The 21814-nt window shown below is 37.6% G+C and overlaps 1 protein-coding gene across 3 annotated transcripts in view; it reads right to left on the reverse strand.

Moving 5' to 3' along the window:
* MTA3 (metastasis associated 1 family member 3) overlaps nucleotides 1–21814 on the reverse strand; it is a 141632-nt gene that overhangs the window by 12729 nt on the left and 107089 nt on the right. For 2 of the 3 annotated variants that reach the window (XR_004424823.1, XM_033124829.1), the window contains exons 12-16: nucleotides 17518–17642; nucleotides 14748–14899; nucleotides 13678–13900; nucleotides 6489–6575; nucleotides 3478–3624 (exon numbers count right to left, since the gene is read on the reverse strand). Coding sequence is in view for 2 of the 3 variants with exons in the window: in XM_033124829.1 (XP_032980720.1) it covers nucleotides 3478–3624; nucleotides 6489–6575; nucleotides 13678–13900; nucleotides 14748–14899; nucleotides 17518–17642 (734 nt within the window). In the remaining variant the exon portion in view is untranslated. The remainder of the gene's footprint in view (nucleotides 1–3477; nucleotides 3625–6488; nucleotides 6576–13677; nucleotides 13901–14747; nucleotides 14900–17517; nucleotides 17643–21814) is intronic. The other variant, XM_033124830.1, reaches the window with a different exon arrangement.

Consider the following 21814-nt stretch of genomic DNA (forward strand, 5'->3'; position numbering starts at 1 on the left):
CAGCCTGAGGGGAGACGCAGAAGTGTAGGGCGACTGACAGGGTACTATGAAACGTCACTCCTCCTATCATTACTGACCCTAACTAATGAAGCTTGTTATATACGCAGATTTTATCTTCGGCTTCAGAATTTAAGTCCCACTGGGGTAGTCGTAGAGGTGTGGCCTGGTGCCGTGTGTTAAAACTTATCAGGGCACACACAGTGCTGACCCCCAGCCACCAGTCACAGCAGGGCCTTTAAAAGGCCATGGCCAGGTGGAAGACAGTCGTTTTCAGGAGGGCAATGAGAAGCTGTCCATCACTATTTTAAATGCCAGGTAAAACCTTCCTGCCGGCAGAAAGCCAGAGTGGTTCCCATCATCAAGAACCTCCAGCGGAAGACAGAGGGTGAGTAAAGGAGCCAAGCCACTGAGAAGTGGACAGGAAGCCCTGCAGCTGAGACCTGGGTATTTCAGTACAATCAGGTGTTGTTTCCAGTTAAATTACCTCTATCCGTCAACAGCCTGTTTGGTATGCTCCTCTGGCTGACATGCTGATAATCGTATGGCGATGATAATTGATCTGATTGTTGGATCACACAGGGCAAGGTTTTCCCATGAGTTTGTATCTATCGATTCCAGTATATGACGGTATTAACTACCCCAGGAAAACCCACTACGAGCCTGACATTTTTTCCTGGTATTTTGAGTTCACCTTGGAAATTCAAGTTAGTCAGGATCCTATATCCCAAAGAAATAAGAAACAGACCCATCATCCCAAGGAAAAGGTCCACTGGGAATACAAAAACGGGGACATTTCCCCAAATGTGTGTTTCTGCTATGCTCTTGTCTCAGTTCCACATCCATCCATCTAAACTCGGCTTCATGACGCTGGGGTGGGATTCTGCAAACACATTGCTCCTTAACCGTCAGGCTCTCTGTTACTCCAGTAGGGGGTGTTAGAAGGAGCCTGCAAGGCTAGAGGATGGAGAAGGGACTTGCTTCTTCCTGCTCCTATCAGCATGGCCCCAAGCGTAGCACCAGTGTGTTCCAGTTCCCAGCTTTACCTCACACTCCCAGAACCAACCGGCCTCATCACATGTCCTGGGAGACGCCAGCACTGACAGAGCAGCTCCTTATCCTCAGGCATGTGAGCTCCAGCAGCTCAGGGCCCTCCTTGAGCTTCCAGCTCGTGGTAACCCCAACTTCCTCCTTCTGCTCTCCCAACCCGAGGAATGATGGCTGCTTCCTGTTTCGCCACCACCACCCCCGTATTCCCCATTTACCTATTCTGTCCTCCAATATCTGTCATATTGATTTCCTCTATTAGTTGTTAAACTAACTTATGCAGTTTCTACTTTGCTGACCAGTAGTGTAGTCGAGAGCCATGACTTCATTAATAACAGTGGTTAAAAGGGCAGACTCTGAAATCAGTCACACTTGAGTGGGATTCCCAATCCATTTATGTGGTACCTGATAACTTTGGAAATTTTAATTCCCCTCTCTAGCTCTCATTTTTCTCAGTCACTTTTCATGTATTCAATTAACATTTATTGAGCACCTACTAAGTTCCATATACTGTGCTAGGCAGTAAAGATACAATGTATGCAAAACAGTTAAATTCTCTGACTTCTTGGAACTTTCTGTCATGTGAATCAAATTTAGATAACACAGGTAAGGCACATGTCATCAGCCTTCCTCTCCGTACCATGACAGGAGCGCACACACAAATGGGTCTTGAAGAAAACAGTGATTCAACAGCTAGGTCTCTTCAGAAAATGAAACAAGTGTCTTTCCTCAACAAGGCTGAAGGTCTCTGTCAACCTAATGCCAAGGGTTCATTGTATGCCCTGCCCATTCCTCCGGTTCAGGGCAGAGAAGCAATGACCTTGTAGCAGCGTTCCTTTACAAAGAAATGGGACCAACAGCCCTAGAGAGGGAACATTACCAGACAGTATTGTTTTTTGTTTCTAGAAATTCCAAGGATACAGGTACCTGTGATACAAGGAGAGCGCAACAGGAGCTGCAATTCAGGACTGGGACCCAGAATGACCAAAACCCTGGGGTGTGAGTAGAAAAACATACTGGCAAGCGGTGATTCCAACATCAGTCACGAGAGTCCTTGTACCATAAAGAACAGATGCTAGATGACAGATAGACATACATATAGATATATATAGATGTATGTCTATGTATCAAATGAACCAGAACGTTTTACTTTCTGCAGTAGGCCTATAAATCTAGACAGGCCAAGGAGGTGATGACATGGGGGGAAAACAAAAAGAGTTCCTGATTCAATTTAAGCCTGAATCCAAAGGCCCCAGGTTGTGGGCAAGGAAAATCTGGAAAGAAATCCAATCTCCACGTTTTGACACAATCTTCCCTTCATCTTGTGCTGTCTGGACAGCGGGCAGATTGTGGCGAGGATAGTTAATGTTCTTTAGCAAGGAAGTAATTTCTACAAGACTATTGTGCAGTTAAATTCTCAAAAGCCATACCTACAACACATTGATAGCCTATAAATGCAAACTAAACTTCTCGTCCTCAATTTTTTATCCATTTTGACATCACTATGACCATCAAAACTCATGCTGGAAAAAAACACAACCATGGGAAATTATTACTAAAAGGTCTATTTCACATCCTTGCTCTAGGGCCTCATTATAAATAACTTACTGTCACTGAAGGAATTTAGAGTTCCATATGACATGAGAAGCCTGGGGAGAATTTCATTCATAAATAAATGCCAACATTTAAACAATGAAGATAGTTTCAAACTTCAGGACTATTGAAATGAACAATATATACTGCTTGGATGATTTATTAATTATGCTTGTGTTTATAGTCCAAATGGGAACATAATTCAATTCCACCTGACGAGTCATTATATAGCCAAGCCCAAGAGAAGTACCTTGGATGAGAGGTGGTAGTTTTCAGTTTTTCCATTTCAAACTAATTATTATTCCTGTATTTAGGACATCACCCAGGCAATTCCTTTTCTGACTTGGAGAACTCTTGAGCAATTAAAAAAATTTATTAGGTGACAGAAGTAGGGGACAAATGCCAAATTCAAAATGATCCACCGACTGCTGAAGAACCCCCCGAGAGCACTGCTGTCTCAGACAGAAGGCAGAATAATCTCCTGTGCGCAGGAAAACAGAAATGAGCAGTGAGTGTGCATCACAGCAAGAACATTATTACCCAGCAGAGGCAACCTGCTAAATAAAGACTTCTTCTCCAAACAAGCCTTCTTAGAGGAAAAATGAACAAAAAAGTCCCTCCTGAAGAGATCAACAAGTATCACCCGGCAAACGTCTTCACTGTAACACATGGCTGCCTTCCCTCTCATCCCACTTACCACACATTTCGTTCAATCAGGGAGTAGAACCCATTTGTTCTACACTCTTGGACTTGGCAGACAAAGCCTGAAGCCCAGAGCGGGCGAGGGCAGAAGGGGCCCTGGACCATCAGAACAGCCCTGGAATCCCTGGGCTTACATACCGTCCAGGCCATTGTGATGACTGTAGTTTCTTTTCCCCAAAATGCTCAGAGACGTGTGATTCGGGGTGGTTAGCATCCGCTTGGTAGTTGGGGTTTGCAGGCTTGGTGTAGATCGAATTACATTAGGTTTCTTCGAAGGATGGATTTCTAACAGGGAAAAAAAGGTTTCTCAACTCAGAACATGGTATTAAAAATCTGTGTGAACTTCACTGGCTAATAGGCACATATCTTATTTCTTAATGAGCTGAGAGTCAGTTCCTTATGAGCCGGCCTGTTTTCCCAAGGACTTGCATAATTAATCAGCTTCAAGTGCTGTTACCATGGCTGCTTTATCAAAAGTGAGCTGGTTCTTCCTTGCTAGCTGGAGCTCTGAGCTTCATGTTGTGAATACAAGGGAACAAAAAAAATACTACAAAAGGTCATTTAACATGATATTTACTAAGGGAACAATAAGGCATCTGACTTTCAAGGTACTAGAAATCCAGAAGTTATCTGGAGAGGTATCCTCAGAGAAGACTACCTCCGTGTTCTATCAAACCAGAACTTAGCATGCAGCATGTCTGGTGTGGAAGAGCTTTCTGGAAAACAGGATTCCTCCTCTGGCTCTGCAAACAGGGTCGATCCCTCCCAGCCCAGAACATTTTGATGCAGATGAAATCTGACACAAAACTCCAAATACTAGTCAAGCAGTAGAAGGTGAAAAGCTTCCACTGAGGATACACCACAAAACTGTAATGTGCTAAAAAAAAAAAAAAAAAAAAAAAAAAAAAAAAAACCACCAAAAAAAACCCTTGAAACTAATTAAAAAAACAAAACAAAACTGTAATGTTCATGTGGTATATGCGTGTTTATGTGAAGTAAGTTGTTGTCAGTCACATAGCCCAGAACGACCTGTACTTCCTGGATAGAGTAGATGGACAGAAACTGCACTACTCAGAATTGGATTTAGGGACCTCAATCTATTACTAATACTGGGCAATCTCTTCTCCAAAGCAAAACCTGCTCACTGATTCTTAAAGTCAAGACCCGGTGTGCCAACTATGCACAAGCCCCGTCTTCTCAGGTGAGGGCCAAGATATCAGTCTTATTTACTGAAATTTAGGAAGAGCTGTTGGGATTTAGAATTGCTACATCTTGTTCTGGCACAAACCTTACACTTGCCAAAATTTAGAAAAATGGGTCAAGTACTGATTGAATACAGTGTTGATTTTTTTTTCAACATGGCATCGAAGGTCTATCAACTTTGTTTTTCATTATAACCTCTACACTCTATGCTCCCTTCAGACCAGGCAATCTGCATTCCCTGACCTCTTCAGGTACCTTGACTCATTAAAGCCTTTGTTTATCTGGATCTCTTGGCCTCCTAAGGGGGAAAATATTTTCATATTTTTCTATCTATTCAAAACCTACATATCTTTCAAAGCTGAGATAAATATTATTACTTTCTTCATGGAGGCTGCCATGACACTCATCAGAAATAACTCCTCCTTCCTCCAATTGCCCACTGCATATTACCTTTAATTCTGTTATAAGATCTGATCCTGTAAGTGTCCCAACCTGTGTGCTTTCCCCACTAGCCTAAGATTTTTTGAGGACGAGGCCTTATTCATCTGGGTGTTACGTAAATCACTGAGTATAGTGTCTGGGACATAGTAAATACTCAGAAATATGTTATGTAGGAATGCGGTTCAGCTAATAAGAACAGCACAGCTTTGGGCTTATCTAGTCGAGGCAGAGACCAATTTGTCCACAGAAGGAATACACAATTACCTGTGGAAAGCCTGACTAATATGCAATGTAATATTCTACTTCTTATGCTCAGATACTTTCCCCTGCAGGTGGGAAAGGGCTTCTAGGATTAGGGCCTGCAAGGGAAGGCAGAGAGCAAACTCCAAGGACTTAACAACCACCATGACCTGGGTCACGCTTATGATAACCATGTGATGTTCTCAGGGGTTTTCAAAGCAACTCTTCAGCCGCTGAGGAATAAAATAAGAAATAAGGTGGCAGAGTGAAATCAAAGAGGGAGCTATGAGCTTCTGACTCCTAGACGGCTCTGATGAGGATCAGACAATATACCAAGCTCAAGGCTACACTTTGATTTTTAAAAGACTGGATATCTAAAGTTTGAACACTTCGTAACTATAAATTCTGACAAAGCAATAAGGTTCAATGCAACTCTGAGTCCATATTTCACTTTCACTGAGAAAATGAAAAAGCAAGAATACTAGAAGCTCAAAAACATGCCATTATAGCTTCTAGGTATATTAGGAACCATTTTAGGAACCATTATTTTATAAATCATTTATCTGATAACTGCAAAAAAAAAAGAAAAAGAAGTTATTGCAGTAATTTTTTATACTATTCTTAACTGTGATATTTCAACATATAAATAGAACCATCACCTTTGACAATTTTCAGAAAGCAATACAAATATTCCCCTTTCAAAGTAACCTTAATTGGCACATCAAAACTGTATTTTTAAAGGTAGGTTGAAAATCAATTTTATCTTTTTTCTAAAAAACAAAATAAATAATCATCTATTTAAGGGTTAGAAATAGTGGAAGGATCTAAATCAAAATATTAAGACTATTCATCCACTAATAATTTAGTGATTATTTTCTTCTTTTTGCTTAATCTGTATTTATATCCATAAATATATATTCCATTTTTATTCAATGTTTTTTTGGATAAAGTAAGCATATTAATAACTGTGTGTTGTGTTATGTGTTTTGGTACTAAAAGTTTCTAAAACAAAATAAATTGACTAACAGAATTGCACAACTGAAATCTATGTAATTCTACTAACAATTGTCACCCCAATAAATTAAAAATAAATTAAAATAAATAAATAAATAAATAAATAAATTGACTATACTTATGAAGGCATCCAATTTCAGCCATTTGAAAGGCTTGACTTTAGTTGAGGTATGTCAATTTAGAATAGCCAAATATTTATAAGATACAGGAATTGTTCTTTTTGAGTTTTTTGTCTATTAGAAAATACCCACCTAAATACCCAATGATACATGCCAAAGGTTTCCTAGTGCTTTTGCTTTTCAGTGGACTTCCAGATAGTTCAGCATGTCTGTCTGCATCTGAGGAGAGAAACATGGAGACAACCAATGAGGCTGATTTCTCTACCTGTACTACACATATCGCAGAAACAAAAGGTGCAAGTGGAAAAACAGTGCAAAATATTCATCATCAGATTCCTGCATAATTTGCTTTTGGGTTTGAGAAAACCATTTCCAGTTCCGGTTCCAAATTACTGAATGAGGGACTTACCTGGAAACACTCCCTTTGAAACCCCATGAGTGTAGCTACCACACATCTCACACACACTTTCTGTGTGTGGCCATCTGAAAAGGAGTGGAAATATGCTTCCTTTCTAGCCATGGCGTTTCTCTATTAGAAAAATTTCCATGAAGTACAGGGTGGAATCAATCCTAATGTAAGGTTAATCTGGTGTGGAAGACAAAAAAGAGCTGACAAAGGTAGCCCACTTGGCCACTGCTGACCTAGATGGGGTGGTGCTCCGCCGAGAAATCCTCCTCTAGCTCGGTGAAACTCCATTCTGTTAGGTGAGAGCCTCCCAAGGGTAAAAATGGGCCACTGGGCTTTATTACTGGTTTCCTATCCTTCATATCCTACTATGATGTCAATAGTGCTGAGATTTAAAAGGTCAACTGTATGCAGAGTATTTCATCCAATAGTCTGAATTAGTAAGATACTGTGAGGATGGATGTTAGTTCATAAAAGTTCACATCACACTTCTCATACCCTACCATAAAACATTTCAGACAGAAAAAATAAAGTATACGACACAAACACTCGCTGCATTTTAATTAGCTGTCATTAGAAGAGACGTGGAACATGGCTGCCTCTCCTATCAGAGTTGCTATAAAAACAGTTTGAAAGGACAAAAAACGTATTGAAGTTTCTTAAATTGGCAGATCTTGTTATGAAGCGTTAACAGTAGCTTTAGGAGGGATGATTCTGCTAAGTTTATGCCTTTTTCCCACCTTCAAATATTGTACAAAAATGTCCTCCAGGTTTTCTGATTCTACTAGAGAATTTGTCCTTTCACAGTCAAAGACCACATTTTTAGGCACAGATACAGGAAATTTCCTTTGACATCAACAGGAATTCTCTGCACTATTAAGTGTTAAAATGTACAATTCCATCTGGAACCTCAAATAATTTAAAATTAACTTTTTCATATGCTCTAGCTCACCAAGGAAACTATTTTCTAATAACTGTTAAACAGAAAAAGGTGGGAAAATAGCATTTTAAAAAATATTGAAAAAGACAAAGCACATACGAAAGAGATCGTCAAATCATAGGAATCTGAACAGGTATTCCAAACACTGCCTAATTAGTATGCAACCACTGTCAATTATGATTCCATTTCTTTTCCTCCTATGCAGCTGATTACCTTGGGGGAATAAAATTACTAAGCTATGAAGATTTGCACCTGTTAATAGTGAAAGTACAGCTGGAAATATGATAAGCGTTATTTTGGAAGAGTAATCTAAATACTAAAATGAAGCCCAAATCCTTCAAGATTTAAACACCTGTCGAATCACTGTGAGTTAATACTGAATAATTCCTTCCTCATATTATTAATTTACCTAAAATTCAAGTTCTATTTGGGATGTGGACAAGAGAAAATTTTCTCTTTTCTATTAATAAAACAAAGCTTGAATGAATCATCTTGGTTATTTCCTCCATGTTTTGAACAGAGGCAATCACTGTATCACTAGTAATGAGATTAACTTTGTTCTTTATTCCAGTCTACAAAGCCCACAGGAAAAGTGCCCATGTGGCTCAAGCGCTGGCCTCCCATGTAACTATCACCTTGACAGGAATCATCAAAGGGGGTACCAACACAATACCCCAAAATATTTCACTTGAAACTGTCCTAATCTGCTTTTCTCATTCAATTAGTTGGATTCATTATGTGTTGTGCCAAGTGACAATTTACAGAGCACCTGAGTGGGAGACCAAAGCTTTTTAGAAGGATCCATATTTTACTAATCTTCATTGCATTTTTTAAAAAGTAGTTGGTGGTGAGGATTTAGTCTCAATTATGAAGAAATTGGGACAAAAGGTGCTAAGACTACCTAGTTACTGTTTAACATAATTGCAGCCATTCAGCGATATACACTGAACACAAGTGGGAAAAATACATTCTGCCCAGAAGGAATGATTGAAAACAGGATAATCAGGTCCACACTTGAGTTGGTTAAAAAGAATTTAGTCTGCACTCAAGACCAGGCCAGTGGCACCACTTGTTAGTCCTTGCTCCCAAATTACTCACCTATTTAAACAAATTCATTAGCATGCATTAAAAGTGCACATATAAAGAAAGCAACCTGAGAAATGCCCAAAGAATTTAGAAGGAATCAAAAATCTGCCCAAAGAGAGGAAGAACATCTGCATCTCACTCAAGTTACTTGACTGAATACAAGGCACGTTTCTTGGGCTTCCAAGAGGACGATCTACATCTCGAGGTAAACCCGAAAAAACACTATTACTTTTATTGCAACTCATGGCCATTTTTCTAAACTGTTTTGGAAATATTAAGGGAGAAAATGAAATATAAAAACTGTAAAAAGTAAACACTGAATTAAAATTCACAAAAACATCTCACAAGGGATTTCAAGATTTCTGTTAAAATAAAACCATCCACAGAATTTTCTTTTAGGAATTGTAGAGGCATTTCTAAACAAGACACAAAACCCAGGGCTATGAAAAAAAAGATAAGTTCAACCTTTTCTTCTTTTAATTGGCTTGGCAAATACATTATAAACAAAGTCAAAGATAAAATGAAGAAATATTTGTATCACATACCACAGCAAGAGCTTTCTTAAAATATAAAAAGCTACAAGTCAGTAAGAAGTTTATCTAATAGAAAATAGGCTGGGGCAAAAATAGTTGACAGAAAAGTAAATACACATGGTTTTCATGTATATGCAAAGATTCCTGTCTCATTCAAAATGAGAAATGCAAGCTAATACAACTTACATGTCATCTGTCAACTAGTCAAGAGTTTCAGATTGGCAACACTGCTGACAAGGTCTTCTTCTCTAGACATTGCAGAAGTATAAATTGTAGTTTTTTGAGAGCAACTGGGTAGCAACTATCAAAATTCAAAATGTGTGTTCCATGACCCACGTGTTTTACTTTTACGGATCTTTCTTGTAAGATACATTCACATTTCACACATCAGTATGAAATCATATCCATAAGGATATTTGTTGCAGCGTAACTTATAATAGAAAATGATTGAAAATAACCTAAAAATTCTTAGGTTCATTTTTAAATAACCTATTTAAAAAATTTTTAAATTAACCTAATTTTTAAAAATGTAGTCCAGAATACCTCTGGATACTTTATGTGGTTACCCCTGAAGAGGGTTAGGACTGGGAATGGCAATGAGACTTGTAACCAATTTTGTATCTTAAGAAAAATTTAAAGAATCCATTCAAAAACAAATTTTTATTAAAAATAAACTCTCTACCCAAAATACCAAAATTAAAAAACCCAAACTGTTCCTCCTAATGGTAGAGCTTAAACCACCACAAAAGTTCATATAATTATTAAGTTTGGTTGAGACATCTCTAGAAAAAACTCATTAAATATATAACAAATGTCTTATGAAAATGGGACCTTGGGGTATTTCCGAACTAAATTAGCATCTTTGAACAGTAAAAAAAGACTCCAGGTGCCACTTGGAGAACTTCCATACTGGAGAATGCTGCTGTCATTCAAGCCTGGTGTGTCACCAACTCAGAAACCACTTACTGACCAATGCAAGTTACAAAGGTGGCGGGTACATCATTTGGACCCACTTCTGTAAGATTTAGCGTCACCTATAGAATGCTAGTAACACCTACTTCCTGAATCTTAAAACAGTAACCTTGCTCATCAGGTGTTGAGTGATTTTCTAGATCTTTGGCTGAAGTCATCTGGTAACTCAGAGGTAATGTCTGATGGTTAATAACCAAGGAGAAACACCATTATTACACCGGGCTTAATTTTTACTGAGCGATGTCAAGGAGAGGAAGAGACAAGCTGTCTAAAACTTGATGCTGTGTTACAACCATGCTATAGGTCTGCAAATCCGGTCAAGGACATGGTGCTTTTCTTTATGTAATGTTTGGTTTTTGGTCTACCAATGCATTTTTAATAAGCACTATCTATGTGGGTAGAACTGGCTCAGGAAATCTAATGTTACTAATTTTTGGCATGGACTTATATATTCACACATAAAGGTATATTATTAAAATGGGTATTTGGAAAATGGGTTTTAAAAATCATTTTTCCCTATATGTGCATATTTTTAAACATGCTGGTTATACTATATATTCATTTCAGTTTTTAGACTATTTAAAAATAGGAACTATATTCCCATGGTTCAAAATTGAAAGTTTAAAAGGATGTATAGTGGGACGTCTCCTTCCCAACCCCTTTTCCCTCTCAGCCTCCCAATTTTTCTTCCCACAGATGTTATTTCTTCTTGTGTTTTCTTTGGGACACTTTACACATATGCAAACAAGAGTGCCCATTTTACTATATTGTAGTCCTTAATACCGGTTTCTTAGTGAAAATAAAGGACAGAGTGCTGCTCTAACAACCCCCCAAAATTTCCTCTAAACAAGGATTAACTGAAGAACTCAGTTAAGAGTATGTTCTCCCCTATCTAATTAAGTTTATCTCATGCAATCTGTCATCATTAACTCTGGCTATAATACTGGTTGTGATGGTTCTGCTAACGGGGTTAACTTTTATAGTCCTTATAAGAGGAAGAGGCTGAAGTTCACAGGGAGAAAGACTTTTCCGTTCCCAAGACTGATGAATTACTCTAAAATGCATTAATTGGCTCAAATTATATCAAGAATTAAACTTTCACCTGATCTGAAGGAGCAGTCATACTGCATCAGAGTGATTCTTAACTTGTTGGGTGAGGGACAGGGTGACCACTGCCTTTGAGAAACCAAAAAATGCTTACAAAAAAAACCCCCCAAACAAACACAAACCTTATACACTCCCACTGGAACAAAGACAGGATTGCTTAAGGACATCAATAGTTATTAACACCCAATCTCGTTAACAAGCCAAGATCAAAGGATCTGTTGAAGAGGTTATAATAAGGTACATATGAGAAGGGAAAAGATGATAAAAGAATAAATGAGATGCTAGGAAGAGTTTGTTAGTTGCTTCTCTAAAAAAAAAAAAAAGAAAAAAATAACTGAGTAGATACGATGGCTGCTGAAACTTTGTAATTTTAAATCTCAAGGTGAAATTAATTATTCTGAGAATCTAATTCTCTATGTAACTTGACCAATGAAGCTAAATACCAAATGGGTTTCTTGACTCTCATCACAACAAATGACTGTTCTATTATTATTATCAGCATCAGCATCATCATGTTTGTAGAAATAAAATATAGGTAATTTAATCTTTGTGGGGTTTTTTTGTTGTTTTTTTTAGTAGCATGGCCTTTCAATTGAGGGGAAAAAATAAAATGAGGCAACAGAAAAATACACCTCATTGAAGAATAATCAAGACAAAGACAATTTGCAAATTCACTGAGAAATGAACAGAGGAGCCATGACAAACACAAGCTTCCTCAGCAGCCAATTTAGTTGGTGATGGTTTCTTTTCCATTCAGAGGAACCAAGATGATACAGGATCCTGGCCAATTTTAGTGGAAGAATGTCATTCATTGTCTTTCTCAAATGTTGTATTATTCTTTTTATCTAAGAAATTACATATAAGGGTATGTGTTTTAAATCATCTAAGCCGTTTAGATGAATATAAATATTTCCAGTTCTTTAAAATGGATTTAATAAGTGATAATAGCATAAATCCATGAATTCAGATAAATTCTAGCACGAAACGTCAATGTAAGCCTAAATTCTCTAAGTAAGTCTGATGTAGCTAGATTTCCCCTCCATGGAACTCAGCGATTACTACCAATTTCCACTCCCTTTACAAAGCACTTTCAGTCTTCTTATGAAGCTCTTACCTGTAAGTTTTAAAGCCTTTCACCTATTCTATGAAAATTATCTTTAGGAACAAAATGTTTTTCAATCATTACTCCTTTTATGGATACCCTCTTTAAATCTAAATGGAACACCTCATAATCAGAATTTTCTTATCTCACAGATAAAGAAAAGCATCTACTGAGTATCTTAAAGATTTCCTATCTGTTAAGCCAGATAGCAAATTTCCCCATCCTTTAGGGGAAAAAAGTTGCATGGTTCTCACATGCTAGCCAGGAATGTGATTGAAAATAGCAAGACTAGAATCAGAGATAACACACAAATTATGGACACATTTAAGGGTACCTAGTAATAACAGAACAATCCACAATTCATTGGTACGTATGACCTTTGTTCTAACAAAAAATTGAAACATAAGCAAGACTGAATGCGTTGAAAATGAAGAGTAATAAAGTCATGTCAATGTTATGTGGTAATATATATGATATATGATTATGAAATGGAAACCAAATTGGACAAACAGGAAGAATGCTCAACCATAATAAATTTGACACTAGCTTGTAAAAACTAAATGTGTACTTTCAGAAAATTCATCCAAAAGACTTTAAAATTCATTTATAATTTGCTAAATATTCTAATAAATATAGCAGTTGTTATGAAACAATGAACTTCCATAATACCGTATAATTGTAAAAGGTTCATGAGAAAACAAGAGGTCTACAAAGACATAAAATTTTTAATCGGTGTAAATTGGCAAATTTTATTCAAACCTAATGAATCCATGTAACACTGGACAGTGTGTCTCAGTTATGGAATTTCACTGTACCACCACTCTTGGGGATTTATTGTGGCACTACCTTACAGGTAAAAGTGCCTCAATAAGGGCTTTTCAGGCAATTCCAACACAAAACCCACTGGATAGGAACGCTTCGAACCAGTCTTCTGCTGAGCACTACTCTGTCATCAAGACTGCAGAGGTTTCAATGTTGTTTTCTTTTTTTCAGGTTGGAATGATACAAATGGAAGCAGACAAAAACAATGTTAAAAAAATAAACCAAATAAAAGGCTGTACACAAGAACTTATGTTTATTGCAAACAAAAACAAAAACAAAACAAAAAAGAGAGGGAAAGAGAGGAAATGGTCAGAAGCACAACACATAAGGTTAAGAATTTAAAAGCATCTTACATTCTGCCCTAATGGCAGCATAATTAATAGGAACAAACGGCCGTCTCGCTGCCTGCCGCAGCCGGAGGGTATTTTTGCAGACCTGACGAGCAAATTTTGTGAAATATGTAGTGTGAAGGAAGAAAGCTTGGCGGGTCTTCACCGCAGACTTGGGGCTCCCAGTGTTGCGGACCGGCATCCCCTGCATGGCCTGGCGAGACACGTGGCTTCTAACGCGCGGGTCCTGCAGAATCAGACACCAACAAACATGTGGTCAAAGGGCATTACCACCTGCATCATGCTCAAGGAAAAGTGCCATTTTTAAATCTTCCACTGAAGGATCAATAATTTACCACCCTACCCCCAAAGAAGAGACATAAAAAGTGTGTGCTTTTGGGAAGGGGGTGGGGAGTAGGGAAGAAAACTGGGTTAGGGGTTCCGGTGTGATCCTACATTTGTTTTTAAATTGACCTTAACAATCCAAAACCACATTGCCAAGAGTAAAAATTGCCAAAGGGTTAATCCGATTATTATTATTTTTTTAACCTTGAAGGACTGCTGAGATCCTGGTAGCACTCAAAAAAGAATGGTCTCCCTCTGGTAGACCCTACAGGTGCTTGATATCTGCAATCTATGAGAATTTTACTAAAATCGTATTTCAACTGTTGGTCACCTCAAGATTAAGTCCATACCTCCTCCCTCCGATGATAGCCCAGGGGTGGAAAAAAGTTCAATTTGTATTTTTACTTTATGTAATAAGACATGTTTCCAATAGTATCTAAAGCTGAAAAATAGCAATTAAAGCAAACATTTAATTTGTAAGCTCTCTTCTTATGCTAATGCCTCCCACACCCATTGTTCTTCTTTTGTCTCAGTAATCTCACAAGACAAATATTTTGAATACCTGAAAAGATTTAATTTGTCCCTGCCCCTCTCTTCATAGCAGCCCTGAATACTGGGGTTCTGCTTAGCTGTAAAAACAGCTTTGTTTGCTTTGAAATTATCCAACACTGTACTTCTGTTTTCAGGGACTGATCCAGCCATTGTAACGCATGACATTTCTGCCCACTAAGGGACTACTGCTCGTGTACCTCTGCAGTGGGGCTGGGAGATAACTTCTCTTCTTCTGACTGAGTGGGCATTTTCAGGCCACCATATTTTTTCCAATAGAGCCAACAGGTTGCACATAATCGACACTGCATATTAGGTGGGCCCCAAGAATACCACTGATGAGACTGTGTAGCTAATGATGGAGGAAAAATAAGAAAAAACAAAGAAGGCTATTAATATATAATTTATAACACCAATACACATATATTCAAATACTTAAAAAAATTCCAAAGCCACTTTCAATTTACAATGTTATCGTTCTTTCCCTAGCTTACAAGCAAACATGCAAATCTAATATGTACATATAATTTTCAAGATTCAGAATTCATTAAAAACCATGTATTTATGTGTATATATATATATATATATATACATATATCATATGTGTATATATATATATATCAAGTGTCTGCGGTATCTATTAGAAGAGGCTATTAGGTGAAGTAGCCTATATAATATATTATGCTGCTGAGGGAGTTTTTGTTTGTTAATTTAAAAATGTTTTCTATTGTGTACATTTCTAGAAATAAGTTATTATTAGTGCTTAAAGTTTAAATTCAGATTTCCAAAACTATGGTTCAGAAACTACCCAGAGTTTAAGGAGCTCAGAAGGTCCCCCCTTGCCAGAGGCAGGATTGTGACAAAACAGGTCTCTCTTTTCCATGCCCTTATTTCAATTAATAGACAAAAATAATTATTTTAAATTTCTTCCTTTAAAAAACAGAATTCCTTTCAAGACTTATTATAAGTCCATATCAAGTGAGTATACGCAGCTGAGATCACAGCAAGCTTAAGACCTAATAACTTGGTTGATGTATCAAAACCCTGCAAAACTCTATTAGTTTTGTTCTTCAGTTTAAATTACTGCCATATAACATTTAAAGTATCCCCATCTGAAGTTTGAAAACTCTGACACTGAAACATTAAGTTAATAAGGTGCATAAAAATGATTATAATTCTATGTTTGCCTTGGCATATTCTTCCCCTGATCTGTTACATCAGATCAAAACGTTCAGACAGCACAGCAAGGTGTCAACTAACACTTCCAACTAACACAAACCAAACCAATGTCAAAAAAAGAAAACACAGGGATCACTACAATCACATTGCCTTTTAGCTTACTGAGAACACTGTGGCCCTTATCAAGTGTCATTTGTGGAGAACTTGCAAGCAACAGCCTAAAAACCTACCCTCTTGTAATTTAAAAACAAATAATAAGTTGATTTTAAAAAACACGCACACACAAATTATAAAAATTCTACATATTAGACATGGATTGGATTCTGAAAATATAATTTCACTCATATTTAAATATAGATTTTTACCCAAACTAATAATGAAATGTAATTTAATATTTGTCAACAAATGTCTTTCTCCATAATTAGCTTACATTCAGTTAAAAAGTGACAAACAGAAAACACCAAATTTTCCCTATAATGATAAACCTTATACTATATTAAGATACATTTTATAATAGATTATTTTAAAATATGGATCTAAAATAAGTATTATAAAATTAAAATTGCTTACTTGTCATACACACATAAAAATACAAAATAATTATTTAAAGGGATATATGACAATACATGAGTGTGAAAGGGGTTTGTAAATAAAAAATAAGACAGATTAAGCCTCTATCATTTATCTGCAGGATTCTTTGAATCTTCATTTAAATATAAATGGACTTCAAAAATCTAAGAATTCCCAATTCAAAGACATTTATGATGCAATCCAAAAACTTTGACCAAAAGAAGCTAATTTTCCATAAACTTTTTCCCCTTGTGCTCCCATGGTGCAGAAATAGTTAAACATGTACCATTTCTACGAAGTAAACAATTTGTTTGGCTCAAACCTTCCTTAGTTTCAGGAGAGATAATTATATGATTTGGTTTTAAAAGCCTTTTCTAATAATGCTGAAACCTGGCGTGGAGTATGGAGCAGAGTTACAAATGTCCCTCATCCCTATGTCCTTAAGGCAGCAGGCTCCCCCAAAGAGCTGCTGACACAAAAACTGGGCACCAAGTAGACTTTTAATAAACATTAGGTTTCTCCCCTCTCATACCCGAGCCACTTTGGTTAGAAGCAAACATAGATGATAATGTCACCAATACCCCTTAAGAGTATACTGTTGTTTGAGATTTTAAATTAACATAAAAAGTGTATCAACTATGGGACAGTACATCTCACCAACCCACTATATATGTAATACTGCCAGCCTCTGGTTGGTTTTTGACGTGGACAAAGACACTGGGACCCTGAAGCCAAAAGCAAATACCACAGAACATCATGTCCCAAACCAGTGCTCGCAGGAAACCTGGTCTGAAGACTATAAATAGCAGTTTATCCACATACAGGTCTTTCCTACAGACTTATTTGGAGCCTTTAATTTGTCAAAGTATCCTGAGAAACTCCAAAAGGGGATTTGGTATATTTCATGGGTCCATGGTTTGCACAAAGCTAATAACAACTCTGAATGCAGCTTAGCTAACACGATTGTGGAACACTCAATATACACAGGACCCCACAGAAGCAAATCGAAGGAGAAACCCAGTACCTAAATTTAATGTGCAGGTGGAAAGTAAGGATGGGCATCTATTCACTCCGAGGCTCCATACTTGCCCCTGCGAAGTACTGGCCTCACGTACCTCGAGAAAGCTGCTCAACACCTCCCAACCACCATGCCAGAGGTTCCCTGCACTTCACTGAAAACAGGTCCCAAGAGAAAATAAAGCCCTGCTGGAGAAAACTTACCATAGCAGCTCTCGCAGGCTCGCCCTAAAAGGGGATTCTGTGGCTGGAACGTGGTCCCCACGGCTCCATTCACAGCACCAGGTTTGCCATTGCTGGTGGATATTTGGTTGGGATTTGGTTTGCTGCTTTCAATGAAATGTAAAGTGAGGTCATAAAATAGACTTGTACGACAAAGCTTTATATCTCATTACTGATTTATCTTAACCACATATAAATAAACATCTGAATGTTTGAAGAAATAAATTGGTAAAAGTGAACCCAAACCATTCATCTTTATAATACAAGGCTATGTAAGAACTAATCTCTAGTACCCGACACTCACAAAATAAAGATAGCCATCTCTCTTCTCCTTCTAAATACAATTTCCTTAGGATACCCTTCGATGCATTTGAAAGATACAAGTTATTAAGCTTTATAAGATATCACAAATTCTCCTAAGAAAAATAAAACACTCTTTTGGATCAAATAAATTAAGCCAAAGGCAATGCATTATGTTCAGAGAAAACCACTGTCCCTGTACCTGCTGACGCTACACGTTGGTTCTTGAGGGAACGGTACAAAAGCCACATGTTCAACACAGACATCAGATGTCAACAGGGAATATTTCTAGAGCAGGGGTGTCCAAACTTTTCTCAACGTTTTTCACCAAGGGCCATATGCCGTAAAATACACAAACAGCCGGGCCACTCACTTGAGGTTAAGTACGTATTGCCTCACCTGGTTTATTTCAGTAAACTAAGTATATTTTTGGAGTTTGCTGCGGGCCAATTAAAAATGGATGGCGGGCCACAGTTGGCCCGAGGGCCGCAGTTTGGACACCCCTGCTCTAGAGGTAAGTTAACGTTTTCAGGAGATTTTGGCTCCTCATCACAATTTCTACTATGTTTGAAGTTTTATGAGGAAGATTACACAGCATTTCAAATTAGAAAAAACAATAAATGTATTTTCAGGTTTTCTTTTCAAGAAAAACTTTTTAGGAGGAGGAGAAAGGTAACATCAGCATTCAAACTTCCCAGAGGCCATAATTGCTCAGAAACATGCAGCCCAGATTATTCTGGTACTTAGTGGGCAAACATGGCTAACTTTTCCCCATCTAGGGTAGGCTAACTCCCCTGTTTCTAAGCCACGCCCAAGAATACTGCCCAGGTACGTATAGTATATCCTCAATAAACTCATATTCATTCAAAATAAACAACAGTGCCTGATCTCAAGGAGCTTGCATGTCTCTTTGTTAGACAGAAAATAAGCAAACGCTGAAAGACTAAATGCAGACTGCATCATCCCGTGGTTACTTAGGTAATGAGAAGTCACTACTGTCAAGACACTTGGAGTTTCAACACGGAGTCGGCTCAGCAGTTTCCTCGTGGCTATTTCTCATTCCTACAGTTCCATTTACCAGTGAAAACTTAGTATGTAAGCTTGGCATGACAGCAAATTAAGATTTCTTTCTGGCATTGTTACTGTTAACTCTTAGGTGGCTCTCCAACACCACCCACAGAAGAAATCATTGAACCTCTGAGTACATGGAGGTCCCTATTCTAGAAACAGGTCTATTGTTTCCACTTCTGACCTGTGTCAGCAATGTATTTTGAAGACAAACTGGTTTTTAAAACACATTTTAAGCCAGACAGAATATATTTCTCTTCTTATAGTTTTCATGTGAAAATGTACAAAATGAAAAGTGATGGTTTAGAATGACTAAGATTTCCAAGGGATATAATAATCTTTCTGATTTTTAAAAAATCATATTATATGTAGATAGAAATGCTGGCCCGTTGGAAATTAAATGACTGATATAATGTCAGAAGGCTTCCCAGAAAATATGAAAATTTCTGATATTTAACCCAGGGCTAAATATATATGTTGAAAAAGAGCTAATACAAATTTACAGTTGAGCGGTCTGAAAAAATAACAGTAAATACAACTTCAGTTGTTCAACTGAATCTACAATGTTATTTGATTGAATAAACCACTGACCTTAATATTATAATAATTACAAAAGGAAACAAGTATGTGAAGACTAAATATATACTTAAAATATGAATCACTTAAAATATGTTTTGCAAAACCAAATACCTACAGATTAGTTCTCAGGGGACAAATGACTGATGTCAATGTGACCATTTAAATAAACTTTTACTGTAAGACAAACATATAAAGAAGTTTTTACGGCTGCATTTTATGAAATGCCCTTCTTTTTATCTAATGTCCGAACCTTTCCTCCCTGCTCATCTGTGCTCCAGATTTCACCCGTCCTGCGCTCGAGAACTTTGTGTATATACTTGATTCTCTTTCCTGGACCCTCCTCATTACCTTGTAAACATATTTCCCTATTGAACTTTCCTATTTCTCTATCTCAACCTACCGCTCAAAATCAAGAATGCTTTCAACTGCCCTTTCCAGCTAGTTGTCTGGAGAGCTGCAAATCTTCAGCGTCGGCAGCTCCCTGGCTCACGTGCGGTCCTCACTAACACATTAAAGATCACCAATGACCTCCAATGTCACTCAGCTCCCTGGCTATTGTTCACCAGCATCTGACACTGTTCATTTCTTTCCCTCCTTGAAACACACTCCCCTCTGTTTTGATGATAATGCCCTCACCTCACTATCCTTTTTCAGCGATGATACTCGGCTATCATACCTGATATATCAATACTGGATTTCCTCAAGCTTGGTCCAGGGCACTTTTTTGTTCTTGCTCCTCCTAAGAAATCCCATCCATGGTTTCAAACATGCTGATGAAGCTCAAATTCGTATCTCTAGCCCAGAACTTTCCCCGGAGTTTAAGACCCACATAGCCACCAGTATATTTGACACCTCTTTGTGAACAGAACAAACCCAAAATGGCCCAAGCTGGTTCTCTCCATAGTTTCTTAGCTTGGTGAAGGGCACAGCAACCTACCTAGCAGTGCTAGCCAGAAATCTGGGACTCAACCCTGTCATCTGCCCTCCACTCGTCCACACAAGTCAGTCGCCTCCAAGCAATGCACCACTTCCAGGGACATGACTTTAGGTCACCTCCTATCACCTTTCCTCTCCAAGAACTTCATAATTGGTCTCCTTACATCCAGTGTTACTCCCCTTCCCCAAACCATTCTCCAAAAGATAGCCAGTGATCTTACAGTGATCACAAATATGATCGTAACACTTCCTTGTTAAAATCAATTTCCATTGTTTATCAGATGGATCCACTCCTGGCCCTTACCCATCATACCAGCCACATAAAAGTTCTTCTCTATCTTAGTACTTGTCACACCGGCTGACAAGCTCTTTGGCATCCGTAATTAGAATGTAGCCTGTCTTCTTAACTTTTCTGTAATACTTCTTGTACTGAACGGAGCACTCTTCATATAGGAGGCTGCCAGGCTCAAAAGAATGTACAGCATGAAATAACTCTTAATCTATTATTTGTTTTTAAATATTCTATTTCAGAGTTAACTGGAAAATTCTTCAAAGGACTCAGATTCTTATTCAACTCAATAATGTTGCTTCATATATTCTATTTATATATATGATTTATATAACTTTTTTCTTTTTTCTTTTTTTTTTTAAAGTGTGATTAGAAACTCTGTCTTGGGCTCCAAAAAAGCATTCATTTAGATCAGGGGTTGCATAGTAAATATTTTAAGCTCTGTGGATATTGTAATTCTGTCGCAACCACTGAACTCTGCAATTGTAGCACAAAAGCAGATAAAGGAATGAATATGGCTGTATTCCGACAATATTTTATTTATAAAAAGATGTAGCAGGTACGATTTGGCCCGCAGACTACAGTGTGCTGGTCTTTGACTCAGATTAAGACTCCAAAGTCAACGCAAAACAGAAGAGAAACAATTATGTAGGTTACTAGGTGACACCTGGCTAAATGCACTTTCCATTCAATGCCGTAGCACTGCCAAGATTAGAGAACGCTGCTATGCTGCTTTTGAAAATCTAACACACATGAATCGCAACAGTACCCGTATCTTCTTTGGGGAGCTGTTCTTTTATAAATCAGTCAAATAAAATATATAATTTTAAAAAATGTTAGAAACCACTCTGCAAAAGGGACATTACAGCTCTGAGTAAAAATTTTGAGCCCTGTAAATTACATATTATCTGCCTTGAGATAAAAGATTAATAAGAAATATTGAGGCCTCCAATGTATAAAAATGTCTTAACATATCAAAATTCAGTAAACAAAAGGCTAACTATAAAACAACTGTGCTGAGCTCATAGAGTGAGAAAAATCTTGGAATAGCACATAGAAAACTTTGTAGTAAATTTCATTTTAACCTCCAAAGAACCTAGGATAGCA

The sequence above is a fragment of the Rhinolophus ferrumequinum genome, chromosome 13 (assembly GCF_004115265.2).
Source record: "Rhinolophus ferrumequinum isolate MPI-CBG mRhiFer1 chromosome 13, mRhiFer1_v1.p, whole genome shotgun sequence".
NCBI classification, from domain to species: Eukaryota; Metazoa; Chordata; class Mammalia; order Chiroptera; family Rhinolophidae; genus Rhinolophus; species Rhinolophus ferrumequinum.